The sequence below is a fragment of the Vicugna pacos genome, chromosome 34 (genome assembly GCF_048564905.1).
Source record: "Vicugna pacos chromosome 34, VicPac4, whole genome shotgun sequence".
Taxonomy (NCBI): domain Eukaryota; kingdom Metazoa; phylum Chordata; class Mammalia; order Artiodactyla; family Camelidae; genus Vicugna; species Vicugna pacos.
The window spans coordinates 1,905,257-1,931,171 of NC_133020.1; the positions used below are offsets into that span (position 1 = coordinate 1,905,257).

Sequence of the window (25,915 nt, forward strand, 5' to 3'; positions counted from 1 at the left end):
TACTCTTCAGGGGATGTTCAATTGTAGTCTCAGTTCCTTCTCATGTGAGGACTCGTCCCAGAAGGGAGCTTTGATTGGTTTTTAAAGTTTCATGAAGGCACTTCAGTCCCCTAAGACTATACAAAAGACTTCTTTCACTCACCCATTATCAGTGTGTGCAAAACCCCTCCCAGTTTCAGCTGGTATTCCTAAACTGGCCCTCCAAGCTTTCCAGTGATTGCCTTCTGGCTATTTTTCGATTCTCACATTCATTTGACGTTCCATTGCTTCCTTCTTCTTCCTACGTAGATAATAATAATACACAGGTCTTGGAGCTGCTAGTGGGCTGTCCTCAAACTACCAGTATTTGAGAGTCTGTGGAGAAACATGGTCAACTAACTTTCTTGTAGATATTCTTTATGGGGTTTTTGTTTTTGTTTTTCCTATCCACTTGTTCTGTTTTTATGGGAAAGTCATAAAAAGACTAGGAAACTATTCTACCATTGCTGTCATCTTCCCAGAATCCCTAACACAGACATTTAAACGACTCTGAAATACTGAGACTAATGTTTAGTCTTACATAAGTTTTTATATTACTCAGTCATAGAAAGGAATAAAGTACAGATATATACTACAACATGGATGAATCTCAAAAACATTATGCTAAGTGAAAGAAGCCAGTCACAAAAGACCACATATTATTTGATTCTGTTTACATGAAACGTCCAGAACAGGCAAGAAAGTAGATCAAGTGTCTGCTTAGCCCTGGGGGCAGAGAAGAGTGGGGAGCAACTGCTAATGGATACAAGCTTTCTTTTACGGATGACAAAATATTATATAATTAGAGTATGGTGATATTTACACAACTCTACGGACATGCTAAAAACCATCTAACTATACATTTCACAAATTCCTAAAGAATCATAAACAAATGTGGAAAAACATGACTTTACACATTAGTGAACATAAGAATACTTTCATGACTTTGAGATAGGGAATGATCCCTTAACACACAAAATGTACAACTTAAAACAGAAAAGACTGATAATTCAACTGTAGTAAAATTAAAAGTTCTTTTACTCATACAAAATAACTGAGGGAAATATTTGTGATCCACATAACAAAGAATTAGTAACCAAAATGTATACACAACTCCTACAAATCAATAAGAAAAAGATGAGTAATAGAAAATCACACACAGAGATATGAAAAGAACAGAAAAACAGAACCACAGAGGGCCAAGAAATAAGCTGTTCAAACTTATCAGTAATCAGGGAGATGCAATAAAAATATCATAATAAAATACCACAATAAAGTATCATAAATTTAAAATGTGACAATAACAAGTATAGACATAAACAAATTCCACTCTGCCGGTAGAAATGTAAATTGTTACAAACATTTTGAGGAGCAAGCAGGAATATCAAGTAAAAATGAAAATAAATATACTTTCCACTTCTTGATACTACAGAGGAATTCTCAAATGTATACAACGAAGCATTTATAGGAATGTTACTGGTACTGTTGCTTACTAAAACTGCTACAGCAGACAAGGGGAAACATTTAAATGTTCCTCAACAAGAGAATAAATTTTGATATATTCATATAATGGAATCTAACAGTATAACTGAGCAAACTAGGAATATGTAGGTGTACGTATGAGCAAATTTCACATATACCACTGTGTAAAAACACACTGCAGAAGAATATATACCATTTGACACCACTTACTTCAGGTAAGTGTAAAACATGTAAAATAATATATATTGCTCAGGTTATCTACTTATGTACCATATATAAAATGGCACGATAAATTCCCAATTCAGGAAATTGGCTCTGTCTCCCTGGGAAGAAGGGAAATTCACCTGGGTAGTTAATAGTTTGTTTCTTAAACTGGGAGGTAGATACAACAGTGCCCATAATACTACGCTTTACACCTTTTTGGTATTTTCAATTTCAAAATAATCTTTAATGGCTACTGCAGAGATCTTCTGGAAGCAATTCAGGTAATATTTCAATTTTATCTCACAATATCTTGGATAGGATATGAAGAAGCCATTAAAAATGTTTCTGTTCTCTCTTGTTGCTCAGTTGTTTAAGTTTCACCCCATTTAAAGAATGATTACAGTCAATGGAGACAGAATTTTAAAATCACAATTAATTCCCCTCGGAACTCTAAATTTTAAACATCTCTGCATGCCATCTAACATTTACTGTTGCAGATTGGAAGTCTGATGCCAGTCTGATTCTCTTTCCCTTTTAGGAAATCTGTCTTTTCCTCCCCTCTTCTATTTCGACACTTGGAGAATTATGGCTTTTTTGTTTGGATTTCAGAAATTTAACCAGGGTGTGTCAATTCTTTCAATATTTGTACCCAGCAACTGAAATCTGAAGATGTGTTACATCAACTCTGGGGAACTTCTGCTTATTGTTTGTTTGATCATTCTTTGTCCATCTGTTCCAAATGCTCTTTCTCAGGTATAAGGATGTTTTTGCTCTCTTAGGTCTCACCATCCAGTCTCTTACTGCTAATAAATTTCATAACATATGGTTTTGATCTGTCTTTTTAGAGAATTCTTCAAGTGGTTTTTCTATTTCATAAATTAGGTTTCAATAATTTCAGTGTGACTATTGTTCCCCATCACCTCCACCCACTATGACATGTTGTTCTTCCTTCTTAAAGAAAGTATATCACAAAGAATACTTTTTAAATTTCTCTCCTGAATTCTGTATTAACCTCATTTTGTTACTCTAATTATCTACCTTTGTCTCCTCCTTTATGGCTACTGATTTTCAGTTAGTTGTACGTTTTTATGTATCTACATATAGTTTTTTTAAGACAGGTTATTATGGATTGAATTGCATCCCTCCAAAACTCATATACTGAAGCTCCAACTCCCTCAAAAGTCCCACCGCAATATGTGTGACCATATTTGGAGACAGTCAATTAAGTTAAAACAACGTCATGGGGGGGGCTGTAATCCAAACTGACTAGTGTCCTTATAAAAAGAGAAAATTTGCACAAACAGAAAGACATTAGGGATGTGACATACAGAGGAATGAACACATGAGGACAAAGAGAGAAGGCGGTCATCTGCAAGCCAAGGAGAGAGGCCTCAGGAGAATCCAGACCCACCTACATCTTGATATCGGACTTCCAGCCTCCAGCACTGTGAGAAAATCACCTTCTGTGACGTGCACGTGCTGTGTCCGTGCCACCCGCCTGTGTGGGGTTTTGTTAGGGCAGCTTTAGCAAACTAACAGAGGTTACAAACTCAACTGTCACATAAGCAACGCAGGTAACCTAAATGGGTAAAACCGATGACATCAGATTGTATTCTTCTGACGTTTTGTTTGCATATTAAAAATATAAGACTATTTTTCACATCTCACAAAATAAGAATGTTTCTCAAGAATATAAAAAACATAAGAATATTTCCCAGGTCGTCTTTAGCTTTCCCCTTCTGATAGAAACATGCAAATAGAAAACATTTCATTGCCCTCGTCACACCATAAAACACAGCGGCACATGTATGATGGCGAGTGGGAAGCATGGAGGGCGACCGGGAGCACAGGAAGCCATGGCTAACTGGATGCAGTCTGACCCGTCTGAAGCAGGCGTTTCTTCAGAACCGCCGGAAGTGGGCGTCCAGTGTGGTCAGATTTTCTGATTTGCTTAAAGGAAAAACCAGAAATGTCGGCCTTTCAATTAAATCCACCCATTTTTAAACATAGGCAACTAATTCTTTTTCTTTTCACATGTCGTATTGTTCCAGCTCAGGATGACAACACAGGAGGATCCCGAACTCACATCCTGCCACAGACATACTGAATTTACAGCTAAAAAGGGAAAAATTCCCTGAAAGAAACTAAAAAAGTAGCTGAGCAACTCCTACACATCAGGAAAATGACAAAAATCCACACGGAAACAGGTAGAAAAGGCTCAGACACAATCTCACCATAAACCCCATTCCAGGCACGGTGACCTACAATCACGAGGGAACTCACAACACCCAGCTTCTCCCTGAAGAGCGAAGGGTCTGAGCCCCACGTCTGGCACCCCAACTTCTAAGATCTGCACCTGAGAGACAGGCCCCCAAAGCATCTAGCTTTGAAAGCTAACAGGACTTGCATCCATGAGAACCATAAGACACAGTGAACTAAGAATGCTCTGGGGAGCTTATGCAGACTCACTGTGGCCAGCCTCCCAGGACACCGTGTAAAGGGAGCAGGGAGAAACACCCACTTCCCAGTCTTCCCCTAAAAAAGCGTATTTGCATGTACTTGAAAGCTGCTCTCTGAGCATCCAGCGTCCAATCAGCCTGAGCTGGGTGCTAAGATCCTCCCCCCATGGGATGCTGACAGCTCTTGGTATATCCTCAATTAATGGGATCCACTGAGAAAAAGATAGGCTGTTTGGACAACTAAGATCTAGGGCAGGGCTGAATGATGAGGTTCATCCCTACAAAAGGCCACTCGTTCAAAACCTGTGGAGGTGGCTGCTGATTCTAATGCATACAAACCAGCACGGAGAATCAAGGAAAATAAAGAAATATGTTTCAAACAAAAGAACAAGATAAAACTTCAGAAAAAAAATCTTCATGAAATGGAGATAAGTGATATATCTCATAAAGTTAAAAAAGGCATAAAAATACTAAACAAGCTCAGAAAAATGGATAAACAGAGAGAATTTCAACAGAGAGAAAATACAAGAGAGTACAAAACAGAGGTTCCAGAGCAAACTACATGAAGCAGAAGGATCAGTGACAACTGAAAACAGAGCTACCACATGATCCAGCAATTCCGCTTCTGGGTATTTATCTGAAGGAAACAAAAACCCTAAACTGAAAAGACACGTGCACCCCCGTGAGCAGTGGTGCATTATTTCCAACAGCCAAGAAATGGAAATAGTAAGTGTCCATCAATGGATAGATAAAGAAAATGTGGTGTGTGCATGTACACATATACAAAAAAAGAGAAATAGTATTCAGACATAAAAAAGGAAATCTTGCTGTTTGTAACAACATGGATGGACATTGAGGGTCCCATACTAAGTAAAATAAGTCAAAGAAAGGCGAATACCACCTGATCTCATTTATTTGTGGAATCTAAAACAAAACAAACTAAAATAAAGCCATAAATACAGAGAACAGACTGGTGTGTGCCAGAGGTGGGGATAAGTAAAATGGGTAAAGACAGTCAGATGTACAAACTTCTAGTTATAAAATAAGTCCTGGGGATGTAATTTACAGCCTTGTGACTACAGACAATAATACTATTGTATATGTGAAAGTTACCAAGAGAGTAAATCTTAAAAGTTCTCATGAGAAAAAAATTTTAACTATGTGTGGTGATGGATGTCAACTAGACTTAGTGGGAGTGATAGTTTCCCAATATATACATATATCAAATCACTGTGCTATTGCCTGAACCTAATATAATGTTACATGTCAATTAAATCGCAATTAAAAAACTTTATGTATCAACAAACACAGACCAAAGAAAACATGTCTGTGGACTCCCAATTTGCTACCTCAGCATTATAAATGGCACTGGTTTCTTCAACAGTTGGTTAGATCAGTGCTTGTTTCCCGCTGTTGATTTAAATGCTCAATGTCTGCACTCTTTCCAGGAAGGTGAGTGGCTACAAGAGTTCCAATGTGGCCAAAGTCACAGCTGACTTGCTCTGAAAATAGGGCTCTCTTGGCACAGCAAGGTCTTCTGCTTTTTTCATCTCCACATACTGCCAAAATTGACTCAACAGCCTGTGTATTTAGGGGTTAAGAAATGGTGTGCTTGGTCTCAGTGTCATCTTTTAGTTTCTTCCAAATTGTACTTTATTGAGATTTATAGTGTTTTGAATTTATATTTTGAGATGGAGCCTTAAATTCTGTCATATTTTTTATCTCTTTCTCTCTGATAATGGCATCAATTGAGAGTAGGGAGTTGTAAATATTTGTTCATGTCACATTAATCAAGGCTGATTCAGTTTTTAATGGCTTAGTTTTTACTTTTCATTGTATCAAGCAGACCTTGCAATTCTTTATTTTGATATTAACAGATAAAGATGTACCTTTCCTAAATTTTTAACTGAAGTAGTTTCAGAATTACAAGTTTCCTTAATGTTTGCCTTATTTATTTTAATTAAAATATTTCTCAGAGCATCACTAGAAATGTTAACTTTCTGATATTTTAAATAAATGAACTAACATTTCTTACTGCATAGCTCAAACACTTCACCTACTGGCAAAATATAAATCTAAAGTTTAAATCACTTCATAATGTATTGTGTTAAAATGTGACTGTTATATTGAATAATCACTACATATATTACTCAGTGATATCAACACTTCAACTATCCAGAAGCCAAACTTGCTAAAATGCTGGAGACCTGACATTCCTTGGGGAAGAACTTTTTCCTGATTATAAAATACAGGCCTGAAACTAAATGTCCATCAACAGATGACTGGATAAAGAAGTTGCAGTATATATATATATTTATGTAGGGGTGTGCATCTGTGTGTGTACACATACACAGTGGAATACTACTTAGCCATAAAAAAGAAATAATGCCATTTGCAGCAACATGGATGGAGCTGGAGATTATCATACTAAGTGAACTAAGTCAGACAAAGATAAGTATCATATATCACTTGTATGTAGAATCTTAAAACAAATGACACAAATGAACTTATTTACAAAACAGAAAGAGATACCCTGACATAGAAAACAAACTTATGGTTACCAAAGGGAAAAGGAAGGTCGGGGGGAGGGATAAATTAGGAGTTTGGACTAGCAGATACGAACTACTATATACAAAATAGATTAACAACAAGGTCCTACTGTATATCACAGGGAACTATATTCAATAGCTTGTAATAACCTATAGTAAAAAAGAATATGAAAAAGAATATTCGTGTGTGTATAACTGAATCACTATGCTGCACACCAGAAAGTAACATAACACTGTAAATCAACTATAATTCAATTTAAATAAATCAATAAAAATAAAATACAGGCCCAGTGCTGTCTGGAACATAAAAGAGTGAGATCCATATATCTGAAAAGCAAATGTAATATCCATCCTCACTTTTTCCATAAAAGCAGGAAAACGGAGAAAGTGACATGAATCTGCATATTAAAGAACTCAGTGACTCGATGTAGGATAAACACAAAGAGATCCACATGGAGACAAACTGTAATCAAAATGCTGAAAAACAAAAACAAATATCGAAAGCAGCAGGAGAGAAACAGATAATTCACATACAAGAGATCCTCAGCAAGATTAACAACACAATAGATCTCTCATTAGAAATTTTGGAAGCTGGAGGCAGTAGCACGACTCATCTAAAGAGCTGAAAGAAAAAAAAAAATCTATCAACTAGGAATTCTAGGTCTGATTTAATATTAAGATGGCAATATTCCCCAAAGCAATGTACAGAGTCAACACAATCTCTATCAAAATTCCAACAGCTTCATTTTATAGAAATGGAAATACCAAGTCTAAAATTCCTATGGAGTGAATGGCAAGGGACTTCTAATTGCAAAAATAATCTTCAAAAAAAAGAACAGTTGGGAGACTCTTACTTTCTGGTTTCAAAATACACTGCAAAGCTACAGTAATCAGAACAGTGCGTGGTACTGGCATAAGAAAAGACCTACTGACCAACAGAAAACAATTCAGAGTCCAGAAATAAATCCACACATCTGTAGTCAACTGATTTTCAACAATAGTGCCAAAACCATTCAATGGGGAAAGAACAAATCTCCAACTAATAGTGTTGAATCAACTGGATAGGCAGGCACATGGAAAAGAACGAAGGTGGGAACCCGTACTTCGTACCAAAGACAAAAATTTACTCAAAATGGATCAAAACTCTAAATGTAAGAGCTAAAACTATAAAACTCTTAGAAGAAAATATAAAATAATGATAAAATGATAAACTTTCATGACCTTGGATTTGGCAATGATATGATTCCCAAAGCACAAGCAACAAAATTAAAAAAAAAAAGACAAACTCAACTTCATCACAATTAAAAACTTTTATGCAACAAAGGACACTATCAGGAAAGTGAAAAGACAACCTACAGAATCGGAGAAAGTATGTGCAAATCACACATTTATAATGGCCTAGTATCCAGAATATATAAAGAACTCTTACAGTTCAACATAGAAAGACAACCCAACAAACACCTAAAAGATATTCACGTCATTAGTCATTAGGGAAATACAAATCAAAACCACAAATGAGATGCCACTTCACACTCTCATCAGGTTACTTATATTAAAAAAACACAGTAACAAAGTGTTGAAAAGGATATAAAGAAATTGGAAGCCTAGTACATAGTTGGTGGGAATGTAAAATATATAGCAACTGTGGAAAAAACTTTGGTGGTTCCTCCAAAAGTTAAACAGAGAATTAATATATGACCCAGCATTTCACCCCTGGGTCTATAACTGAAAGAACTGGAAACAGATATTTAAATACTTGTACACAAATGTTCACGGCAGCACTACTCACAACCAACAAAAGACTGAAACCACCCAAATACCCATCAACAGATGAACAATAAACAAACCGTGGTATATATACACAATGGAATATTAGTCAGCAATTAAAAGTACTGATACATGCTACAGTATGAATGGGCCATGCTATACTAAATAAAAGAAGCCAAACAAAAATGGCCATATAGTGTATGATTCTGTTTCTATAAAATATCCAAAATAGGTAAATCCATAAAGAAGGAAGAAGACTGATGGCTGCCAGGGACTGAGGGGAAAGAGAATTAGGAAATGACTCCTTAATGGATATGGAGTTTTCTTTTGGGGTGATGAAAATGTTTTGGACCTAGACAGTGGTGGCGGTTGCACAACATTATGACTGTACTAAATGCCACTGAACTGCACACTTTAAAGTAACTAATTTTATGCTATATAAATTTCACCTCAATGTTTTTAAAATTTAAAAAAAACTGAAGCAGCACATGATCTACACAGAAAAACTAGAAAAAAAGAAAAGGGAAAAACATAAATTTACTTAAAAACACTCACAAAAAAACAACGAAGGAATGAAAATTCAGATCAGTATTTGGCACCAAATTACTAAACTTAATGAAGCTACCATCTCTACAAACACAAGACAAATGTAGGCATATCAAGCAGGAGAGAACAAGATTCCAGAAAGAGCTAATGTAAATAATAGTGGCAGAGGAGGTAGTAGGAGGGGAAGTGCGTCTGCTTCCTTTTAAATAAAGAATTCTAGAATAATTAAACACTTAAAAAAAGACAGTAACAAGAGTTGATGAGAGTGTACAGAAACTGAAACACTCACACACTGACAGAGGTCTGTAAAATGGTACAGCTACCATGGAAAACAGTGTGGCCGTTCCTTAAAAAGTTAAGTAAGAGTTACCAAATGAACCAGCAATTCTACTCCTAGGTACGGCAGATCCCTGAATAGCAGTCAGAGACACTGAGCCCTTGTAAATCTGCATTTAACTACACAGTTGGCCCTCTGTAGCCACAGCTTCACATCCACAGATTCAACCAACCATGCATCGTGTAGTACTGATGTATTTATGGAAAAAAATCTGCATAAATGGACCCTCGCAGTTCAAATACATTTTGCTCAAGTGTCAACTGTATATTCCCAAGAGAACTGAAAACATATGTTCACACAAAAACTTGTAAAACAATGTTCACAGCAGCATTATTCAACATAGCCAAAAAGTAGAAACCCAAATGTCCACCAGCTAATGAATGGATAAACAAACTGTGGCATATCTATGCAAAGGAATATTATTCAGCCATAAAAAGTAATGAAGTACTAATACATGCTACAACATGAACAAACCTGAAAAACACTATGCTGAGCAAAAGAGGCCAGACACAAAAGACCACAGATTGTACAATTCCATTTATATGAAACGTCCAGAATAGGCAAATCCATAGAGACAGAAAGTAGACTAGTGGTTGCCAGGTGCTGGGTTGGGGGGTTGATGAGGACTGTGCTAATGGATTTGGAGTTTCCTTCTGGGGTAATGAGAATGTTCTGGAATTAGACAGTGCTGATGGTTGCCGAACCTTGTGAATATACGAAAAAACCACTGAACTATGTACTTTATAATGTTGGGTTTTATATTACATGAATTATATTTAAATTTTTAAATTAAATTAAAAAGTTGGTTTGTGAGTTGGTCATTTAAAAGGCAAGACTCCAGTTCCTTTCGCATTTGTCTGAATTACTGAAGGTGGAGCACTGCAATGACTGAAATAAAATGCAAGGTGAAAGGTACGTTACCAGCAACACCGAGCCAGAGTCTCAGGTTAACGCCACCTGTATCGGGACTCCTGTGCTAGTGGTGGTTTGGATTACATACCTGGAGGGCTCCACCTTCCAATTCCCAACTTAAGAAATAGTGATTATATTTCCCAAGTCGAGTCACAAATGTCATTTAAGTCTTATCTTCTTCACCTGCAAAGAACACCACGGTTTAAAAGTATCAACCTTCTCTCTCCCCGTTTTCTGGTGTTTCCACACAAAGAACCTCAGCTAGAGAAAGAGGAAAGCAATTTATTTAGCTAAATCATAAAAAGTGTGAATGTAAACATCTCTCTCCTCAACTTCTCCAATTCTCTAGGCCGCAAACTATTATTTAGGCAACTTAAGAAATCAAAATTGGGGGTGGGGCAGGGAATCAAAGTTTAAAACATTTAGAGATCCGCAAAGATTGCCTGGAAGCTGATACTTTGGAGCAAGAATGCGGCCAGAATCAACACACTACTGAACAGTGGTATGCCCTCAAACAACACCTGCCTGCTTTTTCCAATTTCACTCATTGTAAAATCAAAGACTCACTAATACATTTTTCAGATTAGGATCCATGAGTCATCTGCATCAGAATGACCTATGATGCCAGGACCACCCCAGACTTATAAAATCAAAATCCCTGGGGATGGGGTCCAGGAAACTTTTTTCAAAATAATTCTTATATACATTCAAGTTTGACAATCACAGTTCTACAAATTTCCACAAAATGGGACACGTAGCCATTTAAAGTACAGGTGATGCGTAAGATAGAGATTATACCTGTGTTACGAAGACATGATCCCTGCCACTGAGAAATGTACCAGTCAGAACGAAGTACAGAGCATTTACTATGTCTGGAACTCACTTTACACTACTCCATTAAGTATGAACTTAAGAATGCTCATGTCTGTTCGTGTATGACTGAAGCATTACGCTGTATTCCAGTAACTGACACAACCTTGTAAACGGACTACACTTCAATAAATATATATATACAAAACACATATATACATGAATGTGAGGTCTGTGCTGTACAAATGTTACACTTTAAATAACCTAGATGACATAGTTGTGGTGTGCTTTTATTCAGATCAAGTGAATGAGGTTTTTTTCAACATACTGAAGAAAATATGAGGGAAAGGACATTGCTTCTATTTTTATTTATTTCTTCTGTACCTAAATAATAAAGGACTGAATTTCAGCTAATAAGACATGAGTGGTGTATAACTGTCACTAGTAGCATGGTTTTTGCCACCACATGTTAATGGCTTTCACAATGGTCAACTCTTTACTTTCCTACCCTGCTCCCACCCCTCGATTCTGGGAACAGGTTTACTCACCAAAATAAACCATTTTGTGTAAGAAAAACCCTCCTTGATGTTAAGCTATTTATATGCACTACAGCTCTGATTCTTTTGCTTAAAAAGCATTGAGAATTTCTTTAAAGTATATGGGAAAGTATCTGGTCTACAGCTGGGAAACACTTCCAAATTACTACCAAAGATTTAATTTAAATCATCTCCTCTAATTCTATTTATAAAAACAGAACGGCTTTGGTGATAAAAGCCCCAGTGTTTTAAAAATACTATCTACTCATTCAAAGTATTATGGAGCACCTACCACATACCCCAGAACAGAGCAGCGAACAAAATATACTCAATAAAAATATTTCTCAGAGTGGGGCATATAGCTCAGTGGGAGACCGCATGCTTAGCATGCATAAGATCCTGGCTTCAATCCCTAGAACCTCCATTTAAAATAATAATAATAAAATATTTTAAACTATATTTCTCATAATTTACTATGGTGATGATTCGGTCTCCAGTAATAACTCCAAATATTAAGAGTTACAAATACTATATGTGCAGGCAGGATTGAGCAGAATCTGCACCAATCCTAAGGCCAACCAGCCCCTCCCATCCTCCATTCCCACCCCCACCCTGGGATGTGTATGGTTTACAAGGTTTCCAGTGTCTGGACCTACTACAGTATTTTGAACATCAAGTCCCCTCTCAAAATTTGTATATCCTGCACTTTAATTTTGTAGCAAGATGTAGCGATGCACCTCGTGGAAAGTGAGGAAACCACTCAGAAATAGAAAACATCATTAACAAATGAAAGCACTTAATATACTAAGTAATGTCTAAAATGCGTTTCTCTGAACTCCAATAAAAGGCCTATGGTTGATTCCTCTTCAACCAGAAAAGCAGCAGGCATTGAAAATGAAACTTAGAATTCTCTGTCACTCTAGAAATAACATTTATTTCTACAACATTTCTGCACATTAAAAAAATGTGTTATCTAAAAGAGATGCAACACAAGAAGACCAGAGAACCTTGATGCTTAATTTAGGGAGAAGACAAAAACCACAGCCTACGCAGAAAAATTGGCTATGCCTTCCTAACACCCACAAACTCCAAGTGCAAGTTGCTTTGGGGGTTCTGTTCTGGCTTAACCGCTTCGGCGTTCTGGAAACCTAGACGACGCTGCAGGAAAACAGGTGCTACACAGCAGCGGCCTTCCCCGCCGGACCCGCGCGGCTCCAAAACCGACCCCGCCGCCCCTGGCAAGGCAAGGGGGGGCGTAAAACATCCCGCCGCCCCGAAACCAGCCGGGAAGGGGCGCCCCGGCCCCGCGTGCCCAGTGCGGCCCTGCGTGCGCCGCGCGTCCCCCAGGTGCCCTTGGAGGCGGCGGCCCGCGGGCAGAGCCGCGCCCGGTCCCCGCGGACTCCAGCCCCGCCGGCCGGCCCGGCCCTCCCCCACCCCGCCCCCGGGACCCGCGGGGCCCAACGCCGCGCCGGCACCGCCCCGCGCCTCCCGGCCGGGCCCTGGCTCCCACGACCCCGGTGCACCGCGGCCCCGGGCATCCCGGCGCGGCGGCGCCCTCCCCACGCAGGCCGCGAGGGCGGGCCCGGGAGCGGGCGCGGCGACGGCCGGGTCCAGGCCCGCGCCGCGGGGCTCCGGCCTGGGCAGACGCCGCCCTCGTCTCTCACCTGCGTTCCCACCACGACGATCTGAGGCAGCTGGATGATGTCGGCGCCCACCGTGTTGAAGACGTCCTGGAGCTTGTTGATAACGGGAATGAGCGCCTCCATGACGCGGAAAACACGGGACCCCCGCCCGGCCGGCCGCGGCAATGAATGGGGCTGGGGCCCAGAGTCCGCCTTCTTCCTCCTCTCCTCCGCCCTCTCCTCGGGAGCCGGCACCCATTGGAGCCCTCCCGCCCGCTACCTGCCCCCTCCCGGCAGGCCATGCGCCAAGAGGGCGGGGCCGAGAAACAAAGGCTGCCGGGAGTTGCAGTTCTGGTGAGGAGGACCGCCGGGGCCTACAGCTCCCAGAAGGCTGCGCGGCGCGGGCCGGAGAGACGGGTGTTTGGGGCCGGGATGCTCGTTTGGCTCCTGCCAGAAAATTAGGAAGCGAGGCTCAGAGAGTAGAAGGGAAGAGATACACTGATGCCTGTCCTCAAAAATGGGTGTGAAAATTCCAGATACGAATGTGTTAAGTACAGCTAGTCTCTTGATTTTCCAGGATGGTATTTCCCAATGAGGACGCTTTCTCAAGTTAGGGCGGGTTGGAAAGGGTTAAAGAACAGCTCATAGCCTGAGATACCCCGGCCAGGTGCAAAAGGTCTGTAGGATGATACGAAAATATGTGAGGTGCAATTTTATAAAAATACAAAACCAGCCCAGGTTAGAACAAGAGGGTTATCTGGGATATTTCTTTAAATGTGTTCAGAAAGGATCTGAAAACGTTAGGGTTTTCGAGGGGAAGGGCTGGGCCCTTTTTCTCTATATTCTGTATAAATCTTTATTCACCGTGGCCTGATTGCTGGCAAAGTGGAGATCTGATAACTGCCATTCTGGCTGTTTGCTAAGTATACCTAGTGTTCTATTCCTAGGTGTTTTTCATTTAAAATAGTGTCTCTCCTCTACTGCAACCCTCCAAAGGTTTCCTCGCTCAAAATTAAAAAAAAAAAAAAAAGTGACATCTGAGCAAAGACCCAAGATAGGCGACAGAGGAAGACCCTTTCCCTCCTTGATTTTTCTCCATAGGTGTATCTCCATCTTACATGCTACCTATTGAACTTCTTTACTATCTCTCCTCTAGATTATAAAGAGGCCAAGGATTTTTGACTGTTTAATTCACTGACGCATCCCTAGCCCCCTGGAAAGTGACAAACAAGGTAGTCCCAATCTCAGAACCCTCTGAGTTTGCAGTCTAACACAATGACAAACACATGGGCTAAGTGCTATGACTGGACGCATTGGGGAGTACTTTTTCTACTGAGTGGGGAGTGAAAGTTCAAGCAAGACTTCCTAGAAATCACTGCATTGAATCTTCTTGAGAGCAAGGACCACTTGCAGTAGTGCGTACCATTAACAGGCACAGCCATACACAGTAGCCTTGGGGAACATGCTTGATTTGTTCAGCAGGACACATGGTAGGTACTCAATAAATACTTTTGAACCAATGAATTAAATGTCACTGAAGCTAAGACCTGAAGGTCCACTAGTGGTTTTCTGGTATCTGGTTTTATGAACATTTCCTTCTCTCTAATTCTTTTCTTTTCTTTTCTTTTCTTTTGTTAATTTCAGAGAAAAATGAGACAAAAATTTCAGAACTCCAGAAACAGAAAGCAGACCAAAGAAATTTATTCCAAGTCATTGTTTTCTAACAAAGATAATAATAATCAGATGTTACCCACGTTGATTCTCAGCCCTCTGTTGATGGAGTTTTTTGTTCTCTTCCTTTTTCTCTGAGCAGTCTGTATTCCTTCCAAGAAGCAAAGGCAGACAAATTAAGGGAATACGTTCACAGTGAAGCTCCGTGGGTGTAACCAGTAACTGCTTCATAGGAGCAAAGTGCCCTGGGACAACAATGATACAACTACAACTGTTTTTCCCTTATTTGTGGCACCAAAAGACATAGTCTTTTCCTATTTGCTAATGGCCAAATGTAAAGAGCAAGCGTACGTATAGTCCCAAAAGAGAGATGTCACGAATTTTGTATGGCATGATGTATTTCTGTTTAAATTATAAAGGATCTGTTGGAGTAGAACATAAAAAGCCTTGTATCAACATGCTTCAAAAACCATAGTGACTGTTTTTTAATTCTGTCTTTTTGTAGGAGGAAGAAGAATGATCAAATGGCCAGTGCTCAAAAGTCCTCCTGTCACCCCCACCCTCCGTTAGGTTAAAGCAGGATTGTCCAGTATTTGTCTAGATCGTAGAGCATTGATTTCATCGAGACAAAGGAAAAGTGATGGAGGCTGCAGAAACAGGAAGTGGTGAGGCCTTGAAAAAGAGTGGCTCTAGTTTGATAACGCTTTTTGTAAACGTAAGACAAGAACGTCTATGGGCAGTGTGTTTCACTAGAAGCAAACAAAGCAAACCTATTTAAGTTTTCACATTTTAATTTCAGAACACTCTTGCTTGTGGGAAAGCCACTTCGCCAGTAAGTACGTCTCGTCTAAAGGAGGAGAATGTGTTTCTGAGCGGGTTGCTATGACGTACAGGGAGCCATGAGCAGATACTGTCTCCAAAGGCTTTTAAAAAATTCTCCTCCTGCAGCCCCCACTATAGGTTTATGATTTAGGGAAGACAGTTTGGTTGCAAGTCACAGAAATTTAACTCAAGCTAACTGGCTCAAAAAGAGGAATTAACTGCCTTATATAACCAAAGAGCTGACATGGCCTTGTCCTCAAAGAGCACCTGGAACCAGGGGCTCAGGCAGCAGCAGAATTCTCCCTCCCTCTCATCTCTGCTTCTCTCTCCTTCCTTCTCTCAGACCAGTTTATCCTCGTGAACGAGGTGGGTGGGCAGCGCTGGAGGCTGCAGGGGGATCCCACTGAGCAAGCTGCCTCTGGGCAGAGAAGGTTGAGCGGGTCTGGGGAGGAACCGAAACTCAGTTTCCACCCTGCTGTGCCCTGGTGTGTGAGCTTCCTATTGCTGCCTTCACAAATCACCGCAAAAACGTATGACCTCACAGCTCTGTAGGTCAGAAGTCCAGCATGGGTCGCACTGGGCCAAAATCATACTATCATCAGGGTTGCTTTCCTTTGTGGAGCCTCTGTGGGAGAGTCAATCTCCTTGCCTTTTCCAGATTTGAAACCACTCATACTCCTAGCTCTTGACCCCCTTTCAAACATCTTCAAAGCTAGCCACTTTGACGCTACTTCTATTATCACATTTTCCCCTGACCACAGCGAGGAAAGTTTCTCTGCTTTTTAAGAACCCATGATTATATTGGCTCCCTTTGGATAATCCAGGACAATCTCCCCATAGCTAAGCCAGTAATTTTAACCATATCTGTAAAGTCCCTTTTACCATGTTAGGTTCACAGGTTCCAGGGATTAGGGCATGGACACGTTTGAGAGGCCATTATTCTGCCTCCCACACCACGTTAAGGTGACTGGTCTAAGGACGGACCTGATCTAAACAGGACCTTTTAGAGAGCTTCTCTAGAATTTTTAAACTTGAGTTAACCAGATAATCTTCTCTCTCTCTGGTTATGGAACTGTAAGGATGTGAGTCACTGACTTCAGAGATCATGTTTCCTATCACATGGCATAAATTGGTTTTGAAGAATAAAGTAGAATCCTTAGTCACTGTAAAAGAAATTCCCCAAATCCTAAATGTACATATATAGCTCATAATCTAGGAATTCAACTCCTTGTACTTAGTCATTCCCTATTTTCCTTATTGCTCTTTTTACACAATACTGTTAAACTGTTATACTGAGTGCTTACTGTATGTGAGGCACTATGCTAAATAAACATTTTACAGTGTAGAAACTAAGGCTCCAGGTGTTTGGGTAAAGTAGTAGGTTTACAAAGCTAGTAGGTGGCAGAGCTGGGATCAAAACTGACTATTTGGGGAATACTATGCAGCCATAAAAAGAATGAAATTTTGCCATTTGCAGCAACAGGGATGGACTTGGAGGGCATTATGAAATAAATCAGATAGAGAAAGACAAATGCGGTATAATATTGCTTATATGTGAAATCTAAAAAAATACAACAAACTAGTGAATAAGACAAAAAGGAGCCAATTCACAGTTAGAGAACAAACAAGTGGTGACCAGTGAGGAGAGGAAAGCAAGGAAGGGCATGATAGGGGTATTAGATTTTTTTTAAGTTATTCCAAGTTTCATTGAAACTTGAAAATTGTAAAGCACTATAGAATGTAAAGAACTTTCATTCAATTAAAAAAAAACAAGCTATTTGGTAAACTCTACACATATGATTCTGCATTCATTCCCTCATTTACTCAACACAGTTATTTATTTTTCAATTGAAGTGTAATTGATTTACAGTGCTGTGTTAATTTCTGGTGTACAGCATAGTGATTCACTTATACATTTATATATGTATATTCTTTTTCATATTCTTTTTCATTATAGGCTATACAAACTATTGCCTATAGCTTTCTGTACTACACAGTAGGAACTTATTGTTAATCTATTTTGTATATAGTAGTGTGTATCTGCTAATCTTAAACTCCTAATTTATCCCTTCCACCCTTCTTTCCCCTTTGGTAACCATAAGTTTGTTTTCTATGTCTGTGAGTCTCTTTCTGATTTGTAAGTATGTTAATTTGTGTCATTTTTTAGATTCCAAATGTAAGTGATATCATGTGATATTTGTCTTTCTCTCTCTGATTTACTTAGTATGATAATCTCTAGATCCATTCATGTTGCTGCAATGGCATTCTTTTTTTATGGCTAAGGAGTATTCCATTATAAAGATAGGTAGGTAGGTAGATAGATAGATAGGTAGATAGATACCATAACTTCTTTCCCCAATCTCTATCAATGGCCATTTAGGTTACTTTCATTTCTTGGCTATTGTATACAGTGCTGCTATGAATATTGGGGTACATGTATCTTTTTGAATTAGAGTTTTCTCTGGATGCATGCTCAGGAGTGGAATTGCCAGATCATATGGTAAGTCTGTTTTTCGTTTTTTAAGGCATCTCCATACTGCTTTCCATAGTGGCTGCACCAAGCTACATCCCCACCAGCAGTGTAGGAGGGTTCCCTTTTCTCCACTCCCTCTTCAGCATTTACTGTTTGTGGACTTTTGAATGATGGCCATTTTGACTGGTGTAAGTGATACGTCATTGCAGTTTTGGTTTGCATTTGTCTGATAATTAGTGATTTGAGCATTTTTTTCACGTACCTATTGGCCATCTGTGTGTCTTCATTAGAGCCTAGCTTGTTTAAGTCTTCTGTCCATTTTTGATTGGGTTGCTTGGGTTTTTGTTGTTGTTGTTGTTGTTGTTATTGAGTTGTATGGGCTGTTTGTATATTCCAGAAGTTAAGCCCTTGTCAATCACATCGTTTGCAAATACTTTCTCCCAGTCTGTAGGTTGTCTTCACTTTGTTTATAGTTTCCTTTGCTGTGCAAACGCTTGTAAGTTTAATTAGGTCCTATTTGTTTGTTTCTGCTTTTATTTCTATTTCCTTGGGAGACTGACCCAGAAAAACATTGCCACAATTTATGTCAGAGAATGGTTTGCCTGTGTTCTCTTCTAGAAGATTTATGGTATCCTGTCTTATGTTTACGTCTTTAAGACATTTTGAGTTTATTTTTGTGTATGGCGTGAGGGTGTGTTCTGACATCATTGCCCTTTCCCCTTAGCCAACGGTGAGCTCACTGAAAGTGGAAATGGTGTGGCTGGTCATCTCTACTACGTAGTATGATGCTTATTACAGAGTATTACTGTAGTGGACTTGGAATTTCCTTTTCTTTTACTTGGGAAGGCTGGAATAGCAAGGATTTAACCAGCTCTGAATTGGTACAATTGCAATTAGGATTTGTAATCAAACGCAGCCAAAATACATAAAGCTGGCCTGGCATAGACTCCTCATCAGAATAGCTGCCAAGTTATTTTGCTGGGGTGTAGACTGGCTTTATTATAACTTAAAATCCTGAATGAGTAGCAGGATACAAGGTTAACATACAGAAATCACTTGCATGTCTTTACCCTAAAAATGAAATATCAGAAAAGGAAAGTAAAGAAACAATCCCTTTTAAAATTGCATCCAAAAAAAAAAAAATACTTAGGAATAAATCTGACCAAGGAAGTGAAAAACTTATATGCAGAGAACTATAAAACATTGACTAAGGAAATTAAAGATGACTTAAGGAAATGGAAAGATATCCCATGTTCTTGGATTGGAAGAATTAATATTGTTAAAACAGCCATACTACCCAAGGAAATCTACAGATTTAATGTTATCCCTATCAAATTCCACAGGACATTTTTCACAGAATTAGAACAAATAATCCTAAAATGTATATGGAATCACAAAAGACCCAGAATTGCCAAAGCATTACTGAAGGAAAAGAATGAAGCTGGAGGAATAACCCTCCCAGACTTCAGACAATACTACAGAGCTACAGTCATCAAAACAGCATGGTATTGGTGCAAAAAAAGACATACAGATCAATGGACCAGAACAGAGAGCCCAGAAATAAACCCAGAAACTTTTGGTTAATTAATCTTTGACAAAGGAGGCAAGAACATACAATGGAGTAAAGGCAGTCTCTTCAGCAAATGGTGTAGGGACAACTGGACAGCTGCATGTAAATCAATGAAGTTAGACTACTCCCTCACAGCATACACACAAAAAAAAAACCTCAAAATGGCTTTAAGATTTAAACATAAGACAAGACACTATAAACCTCTTAGAAGAAAACAGGCAAAACATTATCCGACATAAATCTCAGCAATGTCTCCTAGGGCAGTCTACCCAGGAAATAGAAATAAGAGCAAAAATAAACAAATGGAACCTAATCAAACATAAGCTTTTGCACAGCAAAGGAAACCATAAACAAAACAAAATGACAACCTATGGAGTGGGAGAAAATATTTGCAAAAGATGTGACTGACAAGGGCTTAATTTCTGAAATATATAAATAGCTCATATGACTTAATAAGAAAAAAACAAACAACCCAATCAAAAATGGGCAGAAGACTTAAACAGGCTAGTCTCTAATGAAGACATACAAATGGCCAATAGGTATGTGAAAAAATGCTGAATATCACTAATTATCAGAGAAATGCAAATCAAAACTACAATGAGGTATCACTTACACCAGTCAAAATGGCCATCATTCAAAAGTCCACTTTAACAGTAAATGCTGGAGAGGGTGTGGAGAAAAGGGAACCCGCCTACACTGCTGGTGGGGATGTAGCTTGGTGCAGCCACTGTGGAAAGCAGTATGGTGATGCCTTAAAAAATGAAAAACAGACTTACCATATGATCCGGCAATCCCACTCCTTGCCATATATCCAGAGGGAACTTCAATTTGAAAAACACCTGCACCCCAATGTTCATAGCAGCACTATCTACAATAGCCAAGATATCAAAACAACCTAAATGTCCATTGACAGATGACTGGATAAAGAAGTTGTGGTATATTTATACAATGGAATACTAGTCAGCCATAAAAAATAATAAAATAATGCCATTTGCAGCAACATGGATGGACCTGGAGAATGTCATTCTAAATGAAATAAGCCAGAAAAAAGAATACCATATGCTATCACTTACATGTGGAATCAAAAATAAAAAAGACAAACAAACTGATTTACAAAACAGAAACAGACTCACAGACATAGAGAACAAACTTATGGTTGCCAGCAGGGGAGGTGGGTGAGAAGTGATAAATTGGGAGTTTGAGATTTGCAGATACCAAGTAATATATATAAAATAGATAAACAACAAATTTATACTGCATAGCACAGGGAACTATATTCAATATCTTGTAGTAACTTATGGTTAAAAAGAATATAAAAATGAATATATCAAAAAAACCAAAAAAAACAAAAAAAAATAAAAAAAATGAATATATCTATATTCATGTATGACTGAAGCATTGTGCTGTACACCAGAAATTGACACAACATTGTAAACTGACTTTACTTCAATTAAAATATTTTAAAAATAAAAGAAAATAAAATTCCAAATGAGAGAAAGCTTATTTTGAGTTAATTAATACCTGGAAATTATTTTAATGCCTCTTGAAAAGGATCAAACTATTTTTAATAGCATAAGCATCCAGTATCATTTTATGCGAACATTTTGAACGTCAGCCATAGCCAAGCTGCCATTCCACTGTCTTCCAATCACCGTGGAACATGTAGAGCAAATGTTCATGTGAAATACACAACTCTGATGGGGAAGCCTCTTTCTCATGTTTTGGAAACTGCCCATAATTTTCAAAGACAATAAAGTAAACAGGTTTAATCAATTTGCACTATTCCCTAGGTCTCAAGCTTAACACATTCTTTGTCAGCAGATGTTGGGAAATTGTCTGCAGATGGTGGAATCAATCTGGTGGTTCAGAAGGCAGCAATTGAATCTGGGGAGACACTGACAGCCCATTAGAGGGCAGCGTGAGAACACAGCGAAGAGACCTAGAGTACTCCGCTTCCCTCGCACATCTCCCTAGTCTGTTTATTCCCTTTGCTTGGCACCCATACACCAAGGGAAACGTATCCCTTCCTTTAATCTGCCCATGCTCGAAAAATATGGCGTATTGTATTAGCTGTTTGAGATAACGGAGTGATTTTACATCACAGTAATGCCAACAACGAAGTAGGACACGTTAAACATCCCTGTTAAGTTACTTCCCCCACCGCGTCTCTGGGATTTTCTCCTTGGCTACTTTCCTTTACAGCTGCACTCCAGGTTCCCAAAAAGTTCATTTCATTTTTATAAGACTTTTCAGTGTAGTTTTATTTTTTATAGTTTTTTTTTTTTTGGATGGGGGGTGATTAGGTTCATTTATTTATTTGATGGAGGTACTAGGGATTGAACCCAGGACCCTATGCATGCTAAGCACGCACTCTACACTTGAGCTATTTGTTTCATTCTTAAAAACTCCTCAAACCTTTGTTTCTCCTCTGTTTCTCAGGGCTTCCTTTTTGTCTCCCCTACACCTTTCACCTTTTCAGGGTGAAAAGAAATCGAGCTTTTCAGCCCTTGGTGAGCTCCCTTTGCCTACCCAAAGGCTCACTGATACACTGTGGTCAACAAAAGGGACGTCCACCCAGAATTTCTTCCTGCAGGAGCCAGGGGTAGGAGAGGCTGAGAACTTCTTTCCTAATTCCCCAACCAGTTCACCTAGCCAGTAGTGGGCAGCATGAGTCAATTTGAGTTTTAAGAACCAGTTTTCTAGAAATGCTATACAACTGTGATGGGCGATTAAGACTTACATATCAGTGACACATTTAGCCAACTTAGTGAAGAAGGCAGTGTATCATAAAGGCCTGTGTATAGTATATGTAAAGGTATAAAGTTTTATCCAACAGTTGACGTTTTTTATTTCTTTCTGACAGCTTTTCTTTATTCTCATTCCTCCTCAGTTACTGAATGTTTGACTAAATGGAGGAATGAATAGATGGATGTATGAATGAATGACTAAATAAATAGTTTGCATATTAAATACACTGCATCTGGACTAGTCAGGAACTAACAAGTTGTTTTAGAACTAATACGGGGGGAGGGTATAGCTTAGTGGTGGAGTGCTCGCCTAGCATGCATGAGGTCCTGGGTTCAACCTCCATCAAAACTTAAAAAAAAAAAAAAAAGAACTAATACAGCACGAGGGAAAAAAATTCTGAATTAATCATACTCTTTAAGAACCCATGGCCTCACTCTCACCCTCAATCTACCAAATAGGAGTAATAATGTACCTGCTAAGAATGTGACCTGCTACCAAAATAAAAGGAAGCTTTTAAGCAGTACTAGTAAGTTAACGCAAAGGTCGAAAATAATGTACCCTCAAATCTCAACAGCGGTCTTAAATGTGTGCCACTATTCAGACCAGCAGCCAAACAAATTTAAAATGAAAATAGGAGTTAATTACTATATTAAGTACTAAAGATACAAAGGTGAACAAAACACATTCGCGGGCATTCCTCAAAACCCCTCGGAGGCCTCTGCTCATGTCTCTTCTCAAGAAGGAAATCAGTGATGCGGCCGGCAGCGCGGAGGGGAGGCGCCGGACCTGGGCCTCCCGGACGCGGATGAGCGGGAGCCGGCCTGACAGAGGAGGGGGAAGGACGTCCAGACCAGACAGAGGGGCAGCTCGTGCAAAAGGGAAGAGACAGGAAAGGACATGATACGTCCTGGACGGCTTAAATAGCTTAGGGTGACTAAGCACAGGGCGTGAGGTCTGTGAGGGACTGGCCAGTGTCACGTCTAACGAGCGGGTCAGGGGCGGGGAGTGCAGCTCAGGGGTAGAGCACGTGCTGAGCATGCGCAAGGGCCTGGCTCCAGTCCCCAGAATCTGCATCAAACACACACACACACACAAACAAACCTAATTACCTCTCCCAAGAAATAAAAATAAATAGCTGGTCAGTCAGAAGTGAATCCTTGAGAGCGAGGAGCTAGAGATGGGTCCTGAAGGTGATGGAGAAAATCAGAACGGTCAACAAAGAGACAAGTGATCTTACGAATTTTATTCGTAAGGATTCCCCCCATCCCGCTGGACTGAGAGGCTGTAAGGGAGAACGGGAAACCAGGCAGGGAGCGTTGCCATAATTCAAGACAGAGATGACGGTAATAATGCAGATGGGGATGGCTGTATGAATGAATGACTGAGTAAATGACTACTAGGGTGGTAATAATGCAGAGGGAGACACCTGGATGAATTTAGAATAGATGCTTTTGCCCAGAGACTATAAAGAAGAAAAGTGATCATGACCATGAGAACATTTAAGGGGAGCCAGAAGAATGATTTAAAAAAAAATCATAAAATAGTGACCAAAAAGATAAAAGAAAAAGAGAACAGCTTGTTCAAAATGTATTTAAGCCTCCTTCTGGTGGGCTTTTTTTCTCCTTTTTTTTTTTTTTTTTTGCTTCAGAAGCTAAAAAGCTAAAAACTACATTTGCCAATATATTTGCAACAAAGTGCTTCAGCTATAATTTTAGCTCCATAAAACAGCTGTCTTCACTCAAGACTTACATTTAGAACTAAACTGTGCCAGGATGGAGGACTTACACGAGGTACCCATTTGGCTTGAGCAGCTCATGGGAAGCATGATGTGGTTCTGAAATCGATGGTCCCAGTGGTGCTTTCCTGGTTCTCAGATAGCAACAGAGGTGGAGAGATCTTGAGAGCCAGCCCCTGACTGTGGTAAACGTATCAGCAACTCTAGGTGCCCGCATTGTCCTGGGAGTGGTTCCTGGGTGTCCAGGCTAGTGCCTGCTTTTTCCTGTCATTCTAACAGATTCGTAAGCACCGACTGCCATGTATTAAATCTCTGAGTAACTTTGATGGAAGAGAGTATTCATTTCCTAAGGCTACTGTAAAAGTACCACAAGCTGGATGCTTTAGAACAACAGAAATGCCTCGCGCTTCTAGAAGCTAGAAATCCAAAATCAAGATGTCAGCGGGATTGGTTTCTTTTGAGGGCTATGAGGGAGAATCTATTCCATGCTTCTCCCCTAGCTTTTAGTGACCCCCATTTTCTTGGTCTGTCGCAGCAAAACTCCTTCCTCTGCCTCCATCGTCAGGTGACCATCTGCTTCCTGAATGTGTTCACTTCATCTTCCTTCTATGCATGTTTGTCTCATTTGTGTCCAAATGTCTTCCTTTCACAAAGACACCAGTATTAGTGGATTAGGGCTCACTCTTTTGGGGGGGAGGGTTTGGAGGGGTAATTAAGTTTATTTATTTGATTTTTGTTTTTAATGGCAGTATTGAGGATTGAACCAGGACCTCATGCATGCTAAGCAAGGCACTCTACCACTGAGCTATACCCTCCCCCGTCTCTAATGAGCTCATCTGAAGAGGAGGCAAAAGAAGGATTTTAACTTGAAGGAATTTTTAACTTGATTACTTCTGTAAAGACACTATTTCCAAGTAAAATCATATTCTGAGATCCGGGGGGAATATAGTTCAATCCATAACAAGAAGTATGATGAAAACATTTGGTATTCTTTAAGCATACAGATGGCAGGGAGGGTATAGCTCAGTGGTAGAGCACGTGCTTGGCAAGCACGAGGTCCTGGGTTCAATCCCCAGTACCTCCGTTTAAATAAACAAATAAATAAACCTAATTACCTCCCCCCTAAAATGTAGTAAAGTAGAAAAAAAAGTCAATATTCAGATGGTTCTCATATTTCCCAGCCGCCTGTGCAGCTTGGTTGGGGTCATGTGACTGTTCTGCAGTAACTGAGTGGAGGTGCTGTTTGTTTCTTCTGTGCTGGGTCAGTGAAAAGCCTTGTCTGACGCTCTAGCTCCCTCCCCCTGCTTTGGCAACTCTAGAACCACATGCTGAGAGTGATGTAGCAAGATGGTCAGCCCTCAGTCAGCCTGGGTCCTTGAGTGGACGACCTAGAACAGAGTTCCCTGCCAAAGCGTAACAGACATGTCACACAAGCCAGAAACACATCTTTGTGGTGTGGAGACACTTAGATTTAGAGGTCTGCTGCAGCCGGTGGTGGTAATTATCTTCATTAATACAGCGGCCTAACCCCAATGGACACATTATTGGAGACGTCCCTGTTGTGGGAGTTCAGCTTGTGTCTTGAAGTCGTTTTTTTAAAAACATCTGCTTAAAAAAAAAATAAACAAGGGCGAGGGTAGAGCTCAAGTGGTAG

General features: G+C 39.7%; 1 protein-coding gene and 1 non-coding gene across 12 annotated transcripts in view; one reads left to right on the forward strand and one right to left on the reverse strand.

The window, feature by feature from the left end:
• DNM1L (dynamin 1 like) overlaps positions 1 to 13,548 on the reverse strand; it is a 46,895-nt gene extending 33,347 nt beyond the window's left edge. For 4 of the 11 annotated variants that reach the window (XM_072954514.1, XM_072954510.1, XM_072954509.1 and 1 more), the window contains exon 1: positions 13,285 to 13,544. In XM_072954514.1, coding sequence (XP_072810615.1) covers positions 13,285 to 13,386 — 102 coding nt within the window. In that variant the 5' untranslated portion in view covers positions 13,387 to 13,544. Of the gene's footprint in view, positions 1 to 13,284 lie in introns of all 11 variants that reach the window. The other 7 variants (XM_072954511.1, XM_072954508.1, XM_072954506.1 and 4 more) reach the window with 4 other exon arrangements.
• Positions 13,549 to 25,272: 11,724 nt separating this feature from the next.
• Positions 25,273 to 25,345, forward strand: TRNAA-GGC (transfer RNA alanine (anticodon GGC)). Its single transcript has one exon. It is a non-coding gene; the product is annotated as a tRNA-Ala (tRNA).
• Positions 25,346 to 25,915: the final 570 nt, after the last annotated feature.